The sequence below is a fragment of the Babylonia areolata genome, chromosome 26 (assembly GCF_041734735.1).
Source record: "Babylonia areolata isolate BAREFJ2019XMU chromosome 26, ASM4173473v1, whole genome shotgun sequence".
NCBI classification, from domain to species: Eukaryota; Metazoa; Mollusca; class Gastropoda; order Neogastropoda; family Buccinidae; genus Babylonia; species Babylonia areolata.
The window spans coordinates 30,384,904-30,406,458 of record NC_134901.1 but is presented as its reverse complement, the minus strand read 5'-3'; the positions used below and the strand labels follow the sequence as shown (position 1 = coordinate 30,406,458).

General features: G+C 42.9%; 1 protein-coding gene across 1 annotated transcript in view; it reads left to right on the top strand.

Moving 5' to 3' along the window:
• The first annotated feature begins 333 nt into the window (after positions 1–333).
• Positions 334–21,555, top strand: part of LOC143300462 (fatty acid 2-hydroxylase-like) — a 55,431-nt gene continuing 34,209 nt past the window's right edge. The window contains exon 1 of the mRNA XM_076614159.1: positions 334–834. Within this exon, the coding sequence (XP_076470274.1) occupies positions 577–834 (258 nt within the window). The 5' untranslated portion in view covers positions 334–576. The remainder of the gene's footprint in view (positions 835–21,555) is intronic.

The window sequence follows — 21,555 nt, the reverse complement described above, 5'->3', positions numbered from 1 at the left end:
CTATGTTGTGATAATGCACCTGACCAAATTTCTCCAGTTGGAGATAATAAAGTTCTTCTTATATTCTTATTCTTAATGATCTAACGCGCGTGCATCACACGCCACCACCATCCCCCGTCCCGCAAGCGGCCAAGCTGTCACCACCAGCAGAAACCAATCACAGCCGCCATGTGCTCTGTCTCACACTCCGTCAGACAGCGACCTGCCCTGGGGAAAAGTGCAACAAGGCTTCCCATTGGTCCACCTCTTTCTTACCCGACCTTGACCCTGTGACCCCGTCCTCCCCCCTCCTCCTCAAAACAAAACTACGACGCGAAGCCAGTCGACGTGCAACACTGCACGGAGTGTTGTGGGGAGGGGGATGACGGAGAGACTGTAAGAAGTGAAGTGTGATGAGGTCTGTGTCCTTAAGGGTGTAGGCATCAACAGGTCGTTAAACTGCACTCCGAAGGTCTGTGTCTCATGCACATCGTTCACCACAGCGGCTGTCCGTCGTGAAGCGACTCCCTGTTGATGCAACGTGAGACAAGAGTGGAAGAGAAGCAAAAGGAGTATTGGATCTGAACAGTTGGGGACATGGGCGGCAGTGAGGAGAACTCGTTACGCCAGAGGGAGGGGCAGGGCCGGCTGTGTGTGCGCTACTCCGGGGCGTTGTACGACGTGACCAAGTTCGCCCACAGGCACCCTGGGGGCCGCGACTGGCTGGTCAGATTCTCCGGGCAGGACGTGACGGAGGTGATGCACTCCTCCACCCCGCACCGGCACAGCGAGGGGGCCTTCAGCATCCTGGCCGGGTACCGGGTGAAGGGGGTGGCTGAGGACACCCCGCAACAGGTAACTACAACAACAACAACAACAAAAGATTGATTAATTTAGTTAAATTGGTTTGATTTCCGGTCAGTCCTCGCCGGCCCCACCTGTAACACCTGGGGCCGTTAGTTTAGGTTCGATTTCCTCCCCACCCTTTTCTGCTTTTGACTCCATCCCCCTCCTCCTCCTCGCTCTCTCTCTCTCTCTGTCTCTCTGTCTGTTTTTGCATGTTTATGTGCACAGAAAACTAGGACAGATAGCGAGCGTACCGTAGTGTGTGTATGTCAATACCCAGTGTGTGCTTGTGTGGAGAAAGGAGGGAATAAGACCAAAATTAATTTACATTCGAAGATTAGATAACCACTGACTGGTGTGCGGTTTGGTTTGTTATTTTTTTTAACCCAGAGGGAGAGGACAAGACTAAATCTCTATTTTCGAAAATAGTAGATAAGTTTGTTTTTGTTTTTTTGGGTTTTTTTTACCCAGAGAGACACTGAGAGAAATTGAGCGTTTTTTCAGGGCTCGGCAATATCCACATTTCCCCTCTCAAGACGGAATGAGTAGTGTTCATAAGAAGGCGTCTGCCAGTAGAACAGGAGTGGAGGGAAAGGATTGCCTCCGCTGGCACGAGGATGGAGGCGAGAATAACGAGAAGTTTCATTCCCGGTTTTGGGCCTAAAGGGAGGACTGCCGGGGCAGGTGATTCTGATGGAAGCCCAGAGTCCCTCACCCAGTGTCAGCTGGCACTGGACAATGAAGCTGCAGTTGACGATAGTGACGGTTCCGCTTCCTGCAGTCTCTCTGTGTCCAAACCGAGACCCATTGATGTAACACGGGGTGTTGGGACTTTCGGTTTCTAGAATACCACACATTACGCCACATCTTTAGGTCCAGGGTGTTTGAAGCACTGTTGAGAGAATTCCTCTTCGCTGATGACTGCGCGCTTGCTGCACACACCCATGAGGACATGCAGTTCATTATGGACAGGTTCTCAACCTCCTGCAGGCGCTTTGGACTCACCATCAGCCTCAGCAAGACCGAGTCCATGTACCAACCAGCTAGCTCACAGAACGCCAGTGCCTCCCCCCCCCCCCCCCCCAACCTGCAATCAAGATCAATGACAGAGATCAAGTCAGTCGACAAGTTTTGCTACCTGGGCAGCACCCTATGCAGCAACGGAGCCCTTGATGCAGAAGTGACGCTGCGCATCGCCAAGGCGGGCTCCGCCTTTGGCAGAATCAACAACAGGCTGTGGAACAACAAAGGCATCAGGCTCAGCACCAAGATGAAACACGATACGTTGTCCGCATGACAGACAGCAGGATCCTGAAGATGCTTTTGTATGGCCAGCTGAAGGAAGGCCACCGTGAACGCGGAAGACCCAGCAAGCGCTTCAAGGACACCTTGAAGACAAACCTCAAAGCCTGTGACATAGACATCGCTTCCTGGGAAACTGATGCCCTTGACCGCTCTCGCTGGAGGATGCTGTGCTCTAGTGGCATAAAGACTTTTGAAAACGAGAGAACGCTGGCCATTAAGGAGAAGCGTGAGCGAAGGAAGCAGGGCTCAACTTCTGGAGACGTTTTCCCTTGCAACACCTGTGGGAAGTGCTGCGCATCCAGAATCGGCCTCTTCTCCCATATGAGGACACACACCGACAGATAAGCCTGCCTGCCTACTCTTCCGTCGGACCGACGGGAGACTCCATCATCATCAGTTATGTAAAAAACAACAACAAACAAACAAACAAACAAACAACAACAAAAACAGCAACAACAACAACAACAACAAAAAACAACAAAAAACCTGACCAACACGTAGAACCAATGCGTTTGACAGGCCTTCGGAAATAAAATAGAATTGAAATTTAATTGATAAATCAAAATATGGGACTTAAAATAGATTGGAATTAAAAGGCAAACACACGCACAGTCACGCGCTCGCACTCACAAGCACAGACACGCACGCGCACACACACACATATACACACGACGCGCGCGCGCGCGCGCACACACACACACACACACACACACACACACACATCCGATGCAGACACCCACCCGACGCAGACACGTAAGTGTAAGCTTACGATAGCATTATGAATTAATTCGCTTCTTGTTCTCGTTACACTTTCTTCCCCTTACGTGCATGTGTGTCGTGTGTGTGTGTGTGTGGGGGGGGGGGGGGGGGTGGGGGTGGGGGCTCCTTCCCGATGCACCCCATGAAATGTGAGAGTCAAAATGGTGTTTGTTGTTAAATAACGCCCCCCCCCCCCTCCCTCCCCGACCCCCTGACTGGTCTGACCGGTTCTCCTCACATCCCTCCTGTCATCACCCTCATCTGTCACGTGGTTGTGAAGGGTACAGGTTGGTGAAGAAGGGGCAAAAGATTCGACGTGTGGGTGTGGGTGTGGGGTGGAGATGTGTGTGTGTTTGGGAGTTGTTTTTTGGGGTTTTTTTTTTTTTAAGTGTATCACAAGTAAGTCTTGAAGGCCTTGCCTCTCTTGTTCTTTCTTTTTTTTTTCTTTCTCGGTGGCCGTATTGTTGCTTATGTGAGAGAGAGAGAGAGAGAGAGAGAGAGTGTAATGTTGCAAAGATGAGCAACGTAGTCTGATCTATCCTCAGGTTTAATACCAGAAAAATACTATCATCATTTATGTTGTGTTTCATATAGTTTGTATTCTGTTTCTGATAGTTATGTTATTTTAATTATGTTTAATTTTGGTGTAAAATAGTATTGCTGTTATATAATATCATCCATGCCCCAAAAGGGGTGAAAGGATTAAATATTTTTGATTATTGTCTTGTTAGTGTATGTGTAGGTATGCGAACGCGCGCGCGCGTGTGTGTCTGTGTGCCAGTGTGTGCACGTGCACGTGTGTGTCTCATAGGCACAAAGATAGGTAAGAAGAGGAATGAGTGGTGTGAGTCTGGGCCAGTTCAGCCCTTGGTGCAGTCAACACTGCTGGCTGTGGGCTGTCAGTGGCCAGACAGGCGTTCAGGTAGAATATTGTTTGCTTTCTTCTTCTTCTTCTTTTTCTTCTACTTATTCTTTTTCTTCTTACTTCTTCTGCTTCTCCTCCTCCTTCTTCTTCTTCTTCTTCTCATTCTGCTTCTTCTTCTGCTTCTTCTTCTCCGCTTTCTTCTTCTCATTCTGCTTCTTCTTCTGCTTCTGCTTCTTCTTCTGCTTCTTCTTCTCCTTCTCTCCTTTTTCTTCCTCTCCTTCTCCTCCTCCTCCTTTTGTCCCTTAGTCTCACGACCATTGGGATATCACTGATGACCTGGCAACCAGTTCTGTCCATTTCTCCCTGTTCCTCGTCTCTGTCGGGTGTGGTGGGTCACATTGTCAGAGCGCTAGATTCTGGCCCGAGTTTGCTAAGTTCGATCCCCGGCGCATCTGGTGGGTACAGGGTGGAGATGTTTCCTGTCTCACAGGTCAACGTGATCATGTGCAGACCTGCTAGTGGCTGAACCTCCGTGTGTGTACGCACGCAGAAGATCAAATACGCACGTTAAAGATCCTGTAATCCATGTCAGTGTTCGGTGGGTTATGGAAACAAGAACATACCCAGCATGCACACCACCGAAAACGGAGTATGGCTGCCTACATGAAAAATAAATGGTAAAACACGTAGAAGGCCTGACTAAGCGCGTTGGGTTACACTGCTGGTCACTGCAGGCATCTGCTTGGCAGATGTGGTGTAGCGTATATGGATTTGTCCGAACGCATTGACGCCTCCTTGAGCTACTGATACTCATACACGTAAAAACGTGTGCTTGCGTGACTGAAACCTAATTGCATGACACAGGGAACAAAGTTTTTAATGGCGAGCGCCCATTGGCAGCTGTCAGTCTGCTGTACCCTGTTTAGTTGGCAGCCCGTTTTGATAATGACTTTTGTAAAGCGCTACACACACATATATGAATTATATATATATATATATATATATATATATATATATATATATATACTTTTTTTAAGTATCCATGTCATCGTCATCTCAGAGCGTCACACACTCTCAGGAATGTCCATTGTGGGATATTGTCCTCACATCTTTGCCTCTCCTCCATCGCACTGTGCTTTGCAGGATTGCCTTGGCAAGTAACGCTGATCGTGACACGTGCCATACCAGTTCATTTTGCATTGGTAGTGACCAAAATCTAAGGACAGGCTCAGTATTTATTTTCTATAGTAAAGGGTTAATCCTATAGTCTTAAAACCATCGGGGCAATGAATTCACATCTTCTGTGTCAAAGGTTTGGCACTGGAAGGAATCTCTGCTCCGTCAATACACCTTCTCCGACAAGTCGTTATGGATTGTTTCCTTCACAATCTGATGTCATGAACGCAGTTTTTTTTTATACCCTGTGTGTGTGTGTGTGTGTGTGTGCGCGCGCGCGCGCGCGCGCCATACAGTTGGGCCAACAGCAAAGTGAGATCTGTAATATCAATGGTTTCTCTATTGCAGTATCTTTTACGGCTTGGTCTTTTGTGAACGACTGTGACTCTCAGACTAGGAGGCAAAACTGCACTGGCTCATAGTGCTGCAGCCTTGGGGGCTAGTTAACCTTTGAGAACCATCCCCAGTGCAAACTGCTCTTAAACCCTTTTGGCCGAGAGAGTGGGGATGTAACTTGTGCAAGACAGACACTCTCCTCGGTAATCAAATTCTAGCCCAGGTAGTCGGGACAACAGTTACCTCTTCTGCTGTTTTTATGGTGATAGTCGAATACGACTGACCATCTTACGTGTGTGTGTGTATCTCAGTCTCTCTCTCTCCCACTCTCACTCTGCCTCCCTCTCTCTCTCTCTGTCTCTCTCTCTCTCTCTCATGAGGGCAGGATGAAAACAAAAGCCATTTTGTGCTTATTCCTTTTTTCCCTCAATAAAAAAGATTCGTTCTCTCTCTCTCTCTGTCTCTCTCTCTCTCGCGCGCACTTGCTTGCTTGCTTTCAGAAACAGGTATTGGTCCACAGACGCAATTTAATAACTTGAAAAACTCAGCTACTAAATTTCAATTAAAAGTTGATTTGGACAAAAGGAATATTATTGCTTTCAGGAAATATGGTTATCTGGCAGCAAGGGAAAGGTGGGTGTATGATGGTGTTGACATGCCAGTGTTCAATGCCTACAAATATATTGGAATTGTTTTTTCTACACGTTTGAGTTTTGTAGCTGCATGTAGGGATATTTCAAACGGGGCAAAAAATGCATTGATATATGTTATGAAGAAATTCTTTGTACTGAACAAAAATTCTTTGGATATCTTTATTAAGATTTTTGATAACAAAATACAACCCATCGTACAATATGGCTCAGAATTATATGGTTTAGATAAGAATGCTGCTTTACAATGTGAATCTGTTCACTTATTTGGACTTAAAAAGTTTCTTTACATTGAAATGAGAACACCAAACGATTTAGAATACGGTGAGACGAATAGACATCCAAATAAATATAAGAATTTTGCTGTGGGATGTGCTCGGTACTGGTTGAAATTATTATTTAAGTGAGCCTAAAGAAAATTTTCTGTTTTTGGTTGAAGCAGATAAAGTATTTTGAATTGAATTGAATTGAATTAGAAATTAACGAAGATAGACTACCACGAAAATCCTATGAAATGACGTATGATTTAGATTTAGATTTTAGAATAAAAAGAAACTTGGCTACAAATAACGAACTTGTCTATGTGAATTAGGATTTGGATGTGTATGGGAATGTCAAGGAGTCGGTAATTAGAATGTGTTTTTTAATGTAATCTTTTCGTTAACGTTTGGTAGATTGTAGGTGGCAAAACTGGGAAATAACCAATTACGTGATCTGTTCCTTTTTTTTTTTTTTGATTGGTTGATATGGATACGTACATAGTACCTCGGTCGGAGACCAAGCTCCAAGCGCTGTACAAACACGGGGTCATTTGCACAACGGGCTGCCTTCCTGGGTGGAGCCGACTGACGGCTGCCATTGGCGCTCATTGTTCGTTACCTGTGTCATTCAATCAGATTTCAGACACGCACACATACACACTCAGACAGACATGTAGCATTTTACGTATATGATCGTTTTGTTTATTTACCCCGCCATGTAGGCACCCATACTCCGTTTTCGGGGGTGTGCATGCTGGGTATGTTCTTGTTTTCATAACCCACTGAACGCTGACATGGAATACAGGATCTTTGACGTGCGTATTTGATCTTCTGCTTGTGTAGACACACGAATGGGGTTCAGGCACTAGCAGGTCTGCACGCGCATATGTTGACCTGGGAGATCGGAAAAATCTCCAAACTTTATCCACCAGGCGCCGTTACCGAGATCCGAACCCGGGACCCTCAGATTGTATGTCCAACGCTTTAACCATCTATACACCAGTTGATTATCTTTTGCTTAATATTAACAGATATTTACGATTCGTGTTATCAAGATTTAGAGTTGGCATTTCTGAAATCAGTATGCACAGGTGTCGCTGTAAAAATGTTAATCATTCACAGGAGCTGTGCCCTTTGTGCAAGGAGTCAACTGAAGATGAAGTTCATTTTGGTCTGGTGCCCTGTATTGCATGATACTTGCGTAAAATTTATTTCAAAGAAATATTATGAATGCCCTTGTTTGTTTAAATCATGTTTATTGATGGCATCATCTGATGACGGTGTTATAAGAAATCTCGCATTGTACTGTATAAAACTTATTAAGAGAAATAGTATTGTCCTAATTTCTGTTGTTGCATTGGACTGTATAAAGCTTTTTAAGAGAAATAGTATTGCCGTAATTTCTGTTGTAAAATTGTGTTAACAGTTGGATGCTTAATGCCAGTTACGGTGATACCGACATTTTGTTATAGCCTCTCATTCAGACGGGGCTACGGCTGTAATGAATAAATAATCCCCCCCCCCCCTTTCTCTCTCTGTGTCTGTCTGTCTGTCTGTCACAATTTCCAGCCAGAAAAAAACCCCACATGAATGTGGTAACTAATAAGTAGCACCGAGATAACATGGCAAGATTCAGAATGCCAACCTTGGGTTTATACGCAAATAAAAGATGGTTTGATAAAATGTTTCTGCAGCATATGCTATGTGCTCCTTATGCTTAAACGGTAGAGAAGACGAGACTCATCTTTTGTTTGAATGCAGGGAATAAGATGTTTTATGATCGACACATACCCTCTTTGAAAAATACAACGTAAGCAAAAATAATTTAAGCAGCATAGTTTCATCAGACAAGTTGAAGATGTTAAGGGAAAAATGTTTGCCGGTTGGTCAGAGATTTGTTCTGAATGAACATTGACCTTTGAGGCTGTTTATTGCACCTGTTTTTGTTCCCCATGATTGACGGGCGCAATAGCCGAGTGGTTAAAGCGTTGGACTTTCAATCTGAGGGTTGCGAGTTCGAATCTCGGTAACGGCGCCTGGTGGGTAAAGGGTGGAGATTTTTCCGATCTCCTAGGTCAGCACATGTGCAGACCTGCTTGTGCCTGAACCCAATTCGTGTGTATACGCAAGCAAAAGATCAATACGCACGTTAAAGATCCTGTAATCCATGTCAGCATTTGGTGGGTTACGGAAAGAAGAACATACCCAGCATGCACACCCCCGAAAAATGGAGTATGGCTGCCTACATAGTGGGGTAAAAATGGCCATATACTAAATAGTCCAGGGCAGATACAAAAATGGTCAAAATGTCTGCAGCAAAACCGTTCTTTTCACGATAAAACAGAATAAATCATACTGATCACGCTGATATAAACTTGACCGCTGTAGGTGGGCGGGAACATGATTAGATTTTGATTTTTAATAATTATTTCTCACACATTTGGCCATGAGAGAGCGCCTTACAAAGATCCGCAAGGCATGAGCAAGCCAGGGTTACGCAAGCGCGGTATAAGGGGTCGCCAGGGAAAGCGTTTAGCGCGGTACAGTACATGTTACTGACTGCTGCCGCATTGATGCTGTCCTATACCCTCGTTAGTAGGTCACTGCGGCAGATGACAGATACCGTACAGAAAATAAGAGAACTCTTGGGAGGCATGGGAGCGTGCATGGGAGGCAGATGATGGCAAAATCGAACAACATCATGTCTTGATGTAAAAAAGAACGGTATGAAATATATTTTTTTTCTTTGGAAATGAAGCGGTATTTGCAAATGTGACTCACGAACCCTGGCGCAGTAGACACGTCGGTTTAGCGTGGGAAAGAAAATGTATCTGGCTGGAGTATGAAGGTGGCAAAATGAAGTGCATCAGATAGTCATGAAGAGCAAAGACTGCCTGGAAAATGAAAATGGGTCAGTCTCCAGAACTTTGTTGGAAATGGGGGTCTCTCAGTCTGATTCAGTATAAACATGTGTTTACAATGATTATTCAAATGTTTCACATGTTATCAGGATTGCAATTCATTAAAGAAATGTCTGCAACAATTTTGTGAGAATATGGTTTGTTCTTGTGCCTTAAATGTGTTGAAAATTATTAAAAACATCCAAAATTTCGGCGCCATTTTGTGACATGGCAATGTCTAAACATGAAGTGGTCAGAAACAAATAAATACAAACCTGATTAAAATCCAGTACATACAGACCTGATCTATATTCATTCTTTGTGATAATAAAAATTGGTACATTAAGTTTGAAATATTACGCAAAAAACCCGCGTGACAGACGTAAACAACCCGTTCCTCTTGACGTATTTTTGATTCATTCAAAGGCAAACACATTCATGAATACACTACACGTTCTTTACTTGCAACAGGTGGTCAACAGATCTATCTTCTGCAGCACATACACTCATTTTCTGAAAAAAAATGTCTATTCAACTATTTAAATGCAATCGACGTCGCATATGAATTTTCAGTTTCGCTTTTCTGTGTTACTTCTGTGCATGTAAACGACCCAATAAAAATATACATGTAAACAAAATGAGAACTGTTTCCACATAAATCATGCGGATTCATCGCGGGAAAGCGTAAATCGGTTTGACAAACACCCTTCAATCGTGTGTGTTTGAACACAGATTCAGAGAATGCGTTGCTTCCGACAGTGTGTGAGATGTACATATTTTACACGGAAATCTCCGATATGTTCATTTGCACCCCGTGGTTGCTATATTAATAATAATAATTAAAAAAACAAAAACAAATTTAAAAAAAAAATAATAATAAAAAAACCAACCCCCCCCCCCCCCCCCCCCCCCCCAACAACTGTATGTTAATTTCGTCGTTGTCATGGTTTGTTTGTACATTTATCTTTGATCCGATTAAGTTTAGACACAATCACTGTTTCTGACACATGGCGAGATGCGGTAATATACGGATACTGGCGTACGATTTCGAACCAAGTCAACGCATGTAGTTCAGTAAGACTGTTTTCAGTTGAAGACTTGTTGCATCAAAAGTTCCAAACAACAAAGTTCAAAGTAGAAAATCACCCCCTTAAATTACCTTGATTTTGGCTTTTGCTGTCTGGTGAAGTTTTATCACGAAATGATGTAGTTTATCAGTTCACAAGACAGACGAAGTGTGGAACAAAAAAATGTGTTGTATCCGAAACATGTCAGTCCCTACGCGCTTATTGTTTTGCAAAATTTGATTAGAACAGCCACATTTTACATCACACAAGTTCTGAAAAACCAGAGTATACATTGATTGTGAATGAATTTCTTAAAATTAAGTTTGAAACATTTCACGTTTATTAGTGCTTGAGATGAGGTCAGGTGTCACATTCGGACATGAAACACATGTTCTTTGGTTCTACTTTACGCAGATAATAAAATTCCTTATTTTTAGTTGTTGTTTTTTGTTCTTATTGTTGTTGTTTGGTTTTGTTTTTTCTCAAAGTCTTACTTTTATTACAGTTTTTTTTCTTTCTGCAATCCTACATATTTGTTCACTGTGAGGATAACGCTAATCAGTTTTCTGTTGATTGACCGAATAGAAAGATACAAAGAATCTGGTGTTTTGATCACAATTCTTCAGATAAAGAGGAAAACTTTTGTCAACTGGTATAAATAATACAATTCCCATTTCATAATACGATGAACGGTAGTACTTTAAACAGTTAAACACTGGGGAGAATTGATGTGAAAATGAAGTGCCTGCAGTGTTTCTGAAAAATAAAATCATCCAGGGTGGGGGAGTTAGTTTAGGTATTTTGGTTCTATGTTACATATGTCATAAGGTTTTAGGTAATCATTAATAAAATACACAATTTTGCACAGGCTTTGTTTGAATGCATTGCATTGGCTAAGGATCGCATGATAGATTCATTACTATCATTATTCTAAATCCAGTAATTCAAACATCTGCGTCGGGAAAGTTAGTTTAGATAACTTGGATTCAATGTTACACGTGTTACAACAAAGTTTTACATAATCATTAATAAAATTTATGATCCATTGTTATCATTATGATTATTTATATCCCATGCTAAAACGACGTCTACTGCGCCAGGGTTCGTGAGTCACATTTGCAAATACCGCTTCATTTCCAAAGAAAAATATGTATTCCATACCGTTCTTTTCACCTCAAGACATGATGTTCAATTTTGCCATCATCTGCTCTCCATACTTTCCCAGTTTATTGTCTGGACAGAGCGCATAATATTCATTGAAACCGAACCGGGTTAACACATATTTAGATATTTATATTCTACACGTTAATAAGCGGAGCATGGAGTATATCCAAGTTGTGCATTGCGTAAAATATCAACAAAATTGTACTTACGAACTAAATGATCCCGTGCTGCCTTCGTAAATTCACCTTTGCAGTCGGTATAATACCGATTTCATTCTTTATGATATGTCATGAATGGTAGGAAGCTGGAAAACACTCATAAAAGCGGATTTGCGTCTTCTACCATTTTAGTATAAAATACATGAAATTGAAAATGTTTGTTTCCTTTTGACCCCAAAGAGCTCTGTTCGTAGCTTACTGTTCAGAATCAGTTGTCTGTCGCGCAGTGACCTGCTCACAGATCAGCATCAGCGCGGCAGCAGTCAGTCACATGTACCGTACCGCGCTGAACGCTTTCCTCTAGCGACCCCTGATACCGCGCTTGCGTAACCTTCGCCTGTGCTTGCCTTGCGACTCTTTGTAAGGCGCTCTCACACAGGCAGGAGTAATAAAAATATTCGATTCTGGACATTAAAAATCAAAATCTACTTTTGTCCCCCCCCCCCCCCCCCCCGACCTTGTTCGTGTAAAAAAAAAAATTAGAGTAATTTGCCCTTGATTACGCCGGAAAGAGAATTCGTGGGGAGTGTCTCTAAAAGCGAAAGTTGCGAGTTCGTCGATTGTACTTGTGTAAATGATTCACAATGGGTCTGGGGAAAACGGGAGGACAGAAGTACTGTGTGTGCTGTTCGAACTTAAAAGGAAAAAGGTGACATCGCAACGAATACCAGCCACGAACCGATTGCAAAGAGATCGCACCCTCGGTGGCGATGATATTCCTTCACTTTTCACAAACAAGGTTTTCAAAACAAGCACGGTATGTGACATTTTGAACCGAATATTCATTTTTTATGTTTCAAAATACATTTGTTTCAATTTAACAGCCAAGCCTAAGAATGTTTTGGGTCTGATTTCTCAAAGAGGGATAATTAATTATCCTGTCTTCATTTCTCACACACTTATCAGTCTAATGTTTGAATCCAAAAGCACAATTTAACCTTTAAAACGGAGAATTGCAATACACCAGCTGGCCGGTCTTTTTCAACTTCCAGTCACCAATTTTGTATCATTCAGCTGGATTTGTGCGTGTGTCTGTTTGTTTGTTTGTTTGTTTTTTGGTCACATTCTTAGCTGTGATATTTATTCAGCACAGATATATGCATCTCTGACACAGTACAAAACTGACTAGTGTACCCCTGAAACAAACACTACAAAGAATTTCCACTATACAACATTTGTCAGCACATACTTCTTTCAAGTGGAAATGCTTGCACATTTTCAGAAAGTGCTGTAACAATGATACTGAGACAGTGAGATCCTTGCTACTTCCACAGGCAATGTGAATGTTTACACACACACACACACACACACACACACAGAGAGAGAGAGAGAGAGAGAGAGAGAGAGCAAGTTATTGTTGCAAATTTAAACAACTTACTGGCTTGAGATTCTGCACATGCATGATCCAGTGAATAGATCTGGCACATTTTGGGGGTTGTATGGAGTTTGACTGAAAATGTGTAACTAAAGCAAATGTCATAACATTCAAGCTATAATTATATATTCTTTTCTTCTTTTTTTATCACAGCTGTCAGATGTGCAAGTCCAAGAAGACATCGCTGCTACTTCTGCAGAGTTTTGTTTTGTTCTTTCTGATCATGGAAAAAAAATCAAAACTTTGTGAATGTAGACATTGCACTTCAGTACAGATGTATATCACACACACACACACACACACACACACACACACACACACACAAACACACACACACACACACACGCACGCACGCACGCACGCACGCACGCACGCACACACACACACACACACACACACACGTGCACAACATCCAAAACTAAATGGTGCTCACATCATAAATAGCTCAAATTGTTTAGACAATTGTTCATTGTTTAGCATTTAGGTATGAATGAATGATACAAAAAAATAAAAGAAAATATCTAATCAAAGTGATTTTCTTCAGGTCTGTGTTTGACTCAGACCTGTTTACACTGCATTTTGTAAACAGTCCAAATTTGATTGTACAAATTTGACAACAAGCAATAAACAAATGATATATATATATATATATATATATATATATACTTATTTATGATTTTAAAAAGTACAGGAAATAAAAGATGGGAGGCGGGGCATGCAAATGTAAATAAATGCAAATATTTACACTAAGAATTTACAGCACTACCAGTTTCTAAAAAATGGCATCAAAGAGAAAACTGGAATGTATGTGTTAATCCTTTTGCCAGTTCTTAGATACAACGAACTTACAGGTTTCCATAAAAGAAATACATATTCTAACCTGGTGAAATTACATACATATCCATTTTGGGTCAACAGGCCAGCTGATTGTACCAGACTGGTGTGTCTGAATGTTTGGGAGTCTTGAGAGGACTTATCAATGCATGTCACTTGTAATGATGAATGAGTGAGTACTGTATGCACACATGCATGCATGCTACACGATAAGATGAAATCATTCTTTACTTGCAGTTAATCATCAATACAACTGTGATGAAACAAACATGAATCAGTCTTGATGATGATTATCTTTAATCAAATTCCATGCACAGCTCCACCACTCTTATCCCCACAATTTCCATACTAAAGTGCACCACTCATTTCCCCACAGATTTCCATGCTCAACTCCCCACAATATGTATTAAAAAGTCATGTGATAGAAAAGCCAGAAAAAGATCAAATTCACTGGAACAGCAATGGCCATTTTCTCAAGTCTGAAATCTGTTTTTAGAAGGCGCGCGCGCACACACACACACTCTCTCACTCACTCATACTATGTAGCAACAATATGAAATGCTAGAATGTATATAGATTCTGAATGAATGGGTCACACACAGGAGCGATACTTTTTTCTTTTGTTCAGTTGTTAAAAATCTGCGGGAGGTTTGTGTCGCTGTGACAGCAGAAATGTCTCTGTGACAGCAGAAACTGACTTGACTTCGCCTTCGTGTTTCTGGTTCCGCGACAATTGAAAATCTTTGCACGACGAACAAGTTCAACTTTTGCGCTACTTATCAGTTGTCCGTTCTTTAAAAAACAACAACACTCTTTCGGTTCTTAAACTTTCGTGGATTCAAGCGCACTTTCAGTTTCAGCGGACAGAGTCACCATGTTGCCTTATCCGGACGTCCCAAGGTGAAGGGGCTGAACTTTTCACTGACTTCCGGTTTCCTAACGAACACAGTCTATAATGGTCAACTTCATATCAGTGTGATCAATATGATTTATTCTATTTTATCGTAAAAAGAACGGTTTTGTTGCAGACATTTTGACCTAACGCAAATTTTAATCTAAATTCCCTGGCCTAAAAAGCTCACTCGTGTACATACGAGTGAACGTGGGAGTTGCAGCCCACGAACGAAGAAGTATTGTTCCTTTATTTTGACCACAAACACAATGCGGATACCGTGTAGTTTGTGATTCTTCGTTGTTCATTATTTTCTTTTTGTCGTTTTTTTTCCCCATCTATTTATTTCATTATCAGAAATTGCACCCTCTTGACATAACAGTTAAAGAAGCTATTGTCAATAAATTGTCAATCAGTCAATCTGTCTGTCACTCCGACTCTCTTTGTTTCTCTTCACTCATCTTCACTCTTTGTGATTCATTCATTCTTGTTTTGTTCACTGGCCCAACCACGCAGATGCACTCAAGCACGCTCACACATGCACGCGCGCACTCTCTCACACACAAGATAGATAGATAGACATAAATACTAGAAAAGACTGAATCTCATCGAGTGAAGAGTGCATCCGCGCCCGCGCGCAAACACAGACACACAAATACACACTCACACATGCACACACACACACACACACACACACACACACACACACACAATGTGTTACAGAATAGAATAATTACACACGTGCCAACAACCAGTTGTCAGCAGTGCCATAAAGACACGTGGTTAACAACATGTGCAGTGTGGCCAGGCCGTCAGACCAACGCACAGCACTTCATGATGCACGTGCCACAGCTGTCACCAGTCGTTACATGGTGCACACAGGACAGGCAGGCCACCAACACACCGCTTTTTAACACACTGCTTTAACTTGTGTGTGTGTGGAAGACGTGCAGAGGCAAAAAAAAAAAAAAAAAATTATACGGGAAGAGAGAGCAGAAATGGTGTTTATGTATGTACATGTATGTATGTGTATGCTAAAGTGCGACATTACCATATTTTGATTTGTTTACCAGTTTGCTCATTAATTTTGGTCATTTTTATATCATTATAAATCCTCATTCAAGTTTCATGCTTGCTGCAAACCTGTGTTGGATTCTGAAGGCCTGACCAGCGCTGGGTTTCTGGTCAGGTCAGACTCCCCCCTCTTCCTTTTCCCCAGGCACACGTCGGTCAGTACACACGCTATGACCGCTCCTTGAAACTGGAACTGAAAGCTTCAACTTCATACAAGTCTACGAGCTTTTAGACGTTTGTGTGCGCGTGCGTGTGCTTGCATGCTTGTTTTACCAGTGTGCTAATATCTCCTCCGCTATCTTTGAAACATGAATCTCATAAATAAGGATGGACAGCAATCTTGTAGGAGGGTTCGGAATAAGCAGTTATTTCATCTAGATATTAGGATTGTATTCTGTTTTGAAAGTAATGATGAACACTGGTTGAAAATCCAGCATATTCTGTGCAGGGATACCCGGGAGTTATTGATTATTTATCAGTTTAAGTATTGGCTTATTTATTTGCGCAGATCCTTTTGAACGAGTCCACAGTCTTTGAGGAGCATTCATTGTTTGTATGGCTATGTGTCTTTTTTTTCTATTCACTTATTTGCTTTTTGTTGGTTGGTTTGTTGGTTTGCTTGTTTGTTTTTCTTTTGTATGTTGATAAACAGAAATATCCTTTTTAAAAACTCTCCACTGTTGGCAGGTGAGGATTAATTCATTCATTATGGCTAAACTTAACTTGGAGGTGGGGGGTGGGGGGGGGGGGGGGGGGGGCGGGGAGGGAGGAGTTGGATTTAGATGCTGTGACACATAACAGATGGAGGATAAAACCTATCTGTGTTTGTTGTTTTCCCTCAGCAACCTGATGACATTGCTGATTCCACACACCGTTCCGAACGTGACGTGACTCACGTGCCCTGGATTATTGGGCGACTGTCTCTGTCCCTCCGACATACTGACACACAACCTGTCTCCACCCCTCCGTCACACTGATGCCCTGACACTGACACACACTGTCTCCACCTCTCCGTCACACTGATGCCCTGACACTGACACACACACTGTCTCCACCCCTCCGTCACACTGATGCCCTGACACTGACACACACACTGTCTTCACCCCTCCGTCACACTGATGCCCTGACACTGACACACACTGTCTCCACCCCTCCGTCACACTGATGCCCTGACACTGACACACAGCCTGTCTCCACCCCTCCGTCACACTGATGCCCTGACACTGACACACAACCTGTCTCCACCCCTCCGTCACACTGATGCCCTGACACTGACACACACTGTCTCCACCCCTCCGTCACACTGATGCCCTGACACTGACACACAACCTGTCTCCACCCCTCCGTCACACTGATGCCCTGACACTGACACACACTGTCTTCACCCCTCCGTCACACTGATGCCCTGACACTGACACACACACTGTCTTCACCCCTCCGTCACACTGATGCCCTGACACTGACACACACACTGTCTTCACCCCTCCGTCACACTGATGCCCTGACACTGACACACACTATCTCCACCCCTCCGTCACACTGATGCCCTGACACTGACACACACACTGTCTCCACCCCTCCGTCACACTGATGCCCTGACACTGACACACAACCTGTCTCCACCCCTCCGTCACACTGATGCCCTGTCACTGACACACACACACTGTCTCCACCCCTCCGTCACACTGATGCCCTGACACTGACACACAACCTGTCTCCACCCCTCCGTCACACTGATGCCCTGACACTGACACACAACCTGTCTCCACCCCTCCGTCACACTGATGCCCTGACACTGACACACAACCTGTCTCCACCCCTCCGTCACACTGATGCCCTGACACTGACACACAACCTGTCTCCACCCCTCCGTCACACTGATGCCCTGACACTGACACACAACCTGTCTTCATCCCTCCGTCACACTGATGCCCTGACACTGACACACAACCTGTCTTCATCCCTCCGTCACACTGATGCCCTGACACTGACACACAACCTGTCTCCACCCCTCCGTCACACTGATGCCCTGACACTGACACACAACCTGTCTCCACCCCTCCGTCACACTGATGCCCTGACACTGACACACAACCTGTCTCCACCCCTCCGTCACACTGATGCCCTGACACTGACACACACACACTGTCTCCACCCCTCCGTCACACTGATGCCCTGACACTGACACACAACCTGTCTCCACCCCTCCGTCACACTGATGCCCTGACACTGACACACAACCTGTCTTCATCCCTCCGTCACACTGATGCCCTGACACGGACACACAACCTGTCTTCATCCCTCCGTCACACTGATGCCCTGAAACTGACACACAACCTGTCTCCACCCCTCCGTCACACTGATGCCCTGACACTGATACACACACTGTCTCCACCCCTCCGTCACACTGATGCCCTGACACTGATACACACACTGTCTCCACCCCTCCGTCACACTGATGCCCTGACACTGATACACACACTGTCTCCACCCCTCCGTCACACTGATGCTCTGACACTGACACATACCCCTTAAATCACGGTGTCTATGGACACATGCACACGCAATAAATAATCCTCACACAAACAACATATGTATCTGTACAAAGTAGCCTGACAGTTGTGATATCATGCACTCGTAAAAAGTGCGCATATCATTCTATCAGGGAAATGAGTGAGATCAGCAATTTACTTCATTTTTACTCCACCCACCCCTGGGGACAGTCTGAGAGAGGGGGGTGGAGGGAGAGAGGCTGGGCGTGGAGGGAGAGAGAAGGTGGAGGGAGGGGGGAAAGAGGGTGGAGGGAGGGAGAGAGAGAGAGAGGAGGGTGATGGAGGGAGGTAGAGAGACGGGGAGGTGAAAGGCAGAAAGGGGTTGTAAAATATGGTGTGATATGTATGATGCACACTCATGTGTGACGTATAAATCATGATGTATAAGCAGGTGAGACCATGCGCTCACACACACACACACACACGCGCGCGCGCGCAGGAACGATGCCAAACAAAGCACGTTTGGGTGTACACAAGCGCAGGTGGGCAATGAAATGGGTTTTCAAAAGGCTGCCTGCCTGAGGCAGTGGTGTGCACAGCATGGTTCGCTCCACGCAGGGGCTGGGCACACTGTCAGCTGACACACATCACGCCATACGCCGCTACTGTCCGGGGTGGGGGTTTGTAAGATGGCCTCCAGCTCAAAGGAAGAAAGGAGGAGAAAAAAAAATCAAACAAATATATAAATTTGTCTGTCTGTCTGTCTGCCATCTTCTGGAACGCAAATCCAGGTTTTTCATCCGATCAATTTCAGATCTGTAAGACTGACACTTGCGGTTTCTCTGTTTTGGACAGGGTCTCTCGCTTCGTTTTTTAAACTGAGATTATTGACTCACTTGTGTAAACAAAGTGAGTCTATGTTTTAACCTGGTGTTCGGTTGTCTGTGTTTTTGTGTGTGTTTGTGTCTGTGTGTCCGTGGTAAACTTTAACATTGACATTTTCTCTGCAAATACTTTGTCAGTTGACACCAAATTAGGCATAAAAATAGGAAAAATTCAGTTCTTTCCAGTCATCTTGTTTAAAACAATATTGCACCTCTGGGATGGGCACAAAAAAATTAAAAAAAGAAGCCAAATTATATGCAGACTGCATTTACTGTTATATATATATATATATATATATTTTTTTTTTTTATTCTCTAAACTTGGCACTTTGATCTGATATTCGACACAACAAGAGCAGTCATTATTATCATTTTTTGTTCAAACAGGAACTTCTTTTGCTAAGTATGGAAGTTTTGTTTATTTTGCAAACGTTTTGGTGCAGATAGTAAAAAAAGGGAAATTAATCTGTAATTAATGCTAGGGGACTTAATTTGCTTTAAACTGATCTTTCTCATCTTAAACATTACATTTTGAAATTATACTCAGTACATAAAAAGCTTGTGTCTTTTACTCTCAGTGTACAGGGCTTTGTACTTGGCTCTACATGTTGTTAGTTTAACAAAATACTCAGTTTTCATATCAACTTTAAAACTATAAAAACTAGAATGAACATAAAAGAGAAATTTAATTGACCGTGTCGTACTACATTTCCGGCGGGTGTAACTAAACTTGTACATCTATCTAGATCTAGAGAAAACGGCTAAATGTTGCAGTGTGATTGGGGCGATAGCCACGTCTCCTTTACCGCGGACTTAAAAAGAATTTTTTATTGCCCTTAAAGATTTTTTGAATGCCCAAGATACACCAGAATAATATGATTTAAACAGCGTTCTCACTGCGAATACTGCAATTGATTTATCGCCCTTTAAAAAAGTATGTTCAAATGATAAATTTTAGAACGTCAGTTAAGGAGCCACGATAGTGTAATGGGTAAGACAGTTTCACAGTCTAAAACTTTAGACTTTTTCCCATTTACTGAGAGAACAGTCACTACTCCATTTTTAGATTGAAATCCCCTACGCTGGTAAGTACCATCCCCTGAAACTGTAACATCATTACCCCTGTATGCTTGTCTTGCTTCCTCAGCTGCTGTAGCTTTGCTGTGATCTGCAACTGCTTCTGTCGCCTTCTTTATCATATTCCTATGATTTGCCCATGTCTTGTTGTTCAAAGAAGTGGGGATATTCATGTTCCCTAAAAATCTTTTTCCCTGAGCCTGGTGTCTTCCTATTGCAAACATAGACAATGGAAATCTTCTGTTTACTTCAAAAACTTTGTTTATCATCTTAGAAGTTGTGAAACTGACCTTGTTTTTGCATCCACACTCAAATGTAAACAAAGAAGCAAGATCGGTTCTTTCTTCTTTCACAGAAGATAGGCGACTTGAACCCAGTGGTTTCTTGCAATCAGGGCACAAAAGTCCATTCACAAATTGAACTAACAGTTCACATCAACAAATCTATACCCTGAGAGTTCATCATCCTTGTCAAACTCTACATCCAGAGTGTGAGAAAGTTTTTCACCCAAAGCACTGGGTTCAGAACTTGTAGCAGACGACGGACCAGCTGTAGTGTGTTTTGCATTGTCATCACCACTATCGCCTGAACTATCATCTTTTGCAACACTCTGCTCTAATTTTCTCCTTTTTTGTGGAGGCACACGCTTTTTGGACTTGTAAGAAGCCTTCCTCTTACCCATTTCTGACCAAAAACAAGTTTATACACTCACTGTGTGTTGAAAACATGCAGTGCAGGTAACTTCGGCAATCAGCTTCTTCTCGCAAACAGTGTCAAGCCAAAGGCCATTACTGACGCGGCCTCTGATTGGTTGAGAACTAGGTTGCTGCTCTGTGGCCCTTCTACCAACAGCCAATGAAATAGTTTGTTTTGGACTGTTTTAGGTCAGTTTTAAGGGGGTTTGAGAGAATTCTGGTGTTTATTTTTGTGTTTAAATTTTGTTTTTATGTTCAGTAGAAGCTGAGATATGATTTTTTGAAGTTTATGCACAATTAATTAGCTACATTTCTGTTTTAATTTTAACATACATACCTCAGAAAATAATTATTTAAAAATACTTATGAAACTTGACTGCAAAAGGCATTGATGCTATGAAATCAGTAAGGGTTTTCGGAATCTAAATCACGGAAAACCCCATCTTATGCAAAAAAAAAGATTTTTTGCGTTTTTCCATGGTAGAACCTTGCCGTAAGGCCATCAGCCCATTTGAAGGGGTTAAACAAAAGTAAACAAGATATTATAGCTTAGTCTGATACATATTGTTAACACACAAATACGAATACAGTAGTGCGTGGACGTGCAAATATGAAGAGAGAGAGAGAGAATTCTTTATTTTTTAGAACAATAGATAAGCACGGCAGTATTTTGTTGTCCTGTCATCACCAGGAATAGGGTCTACACT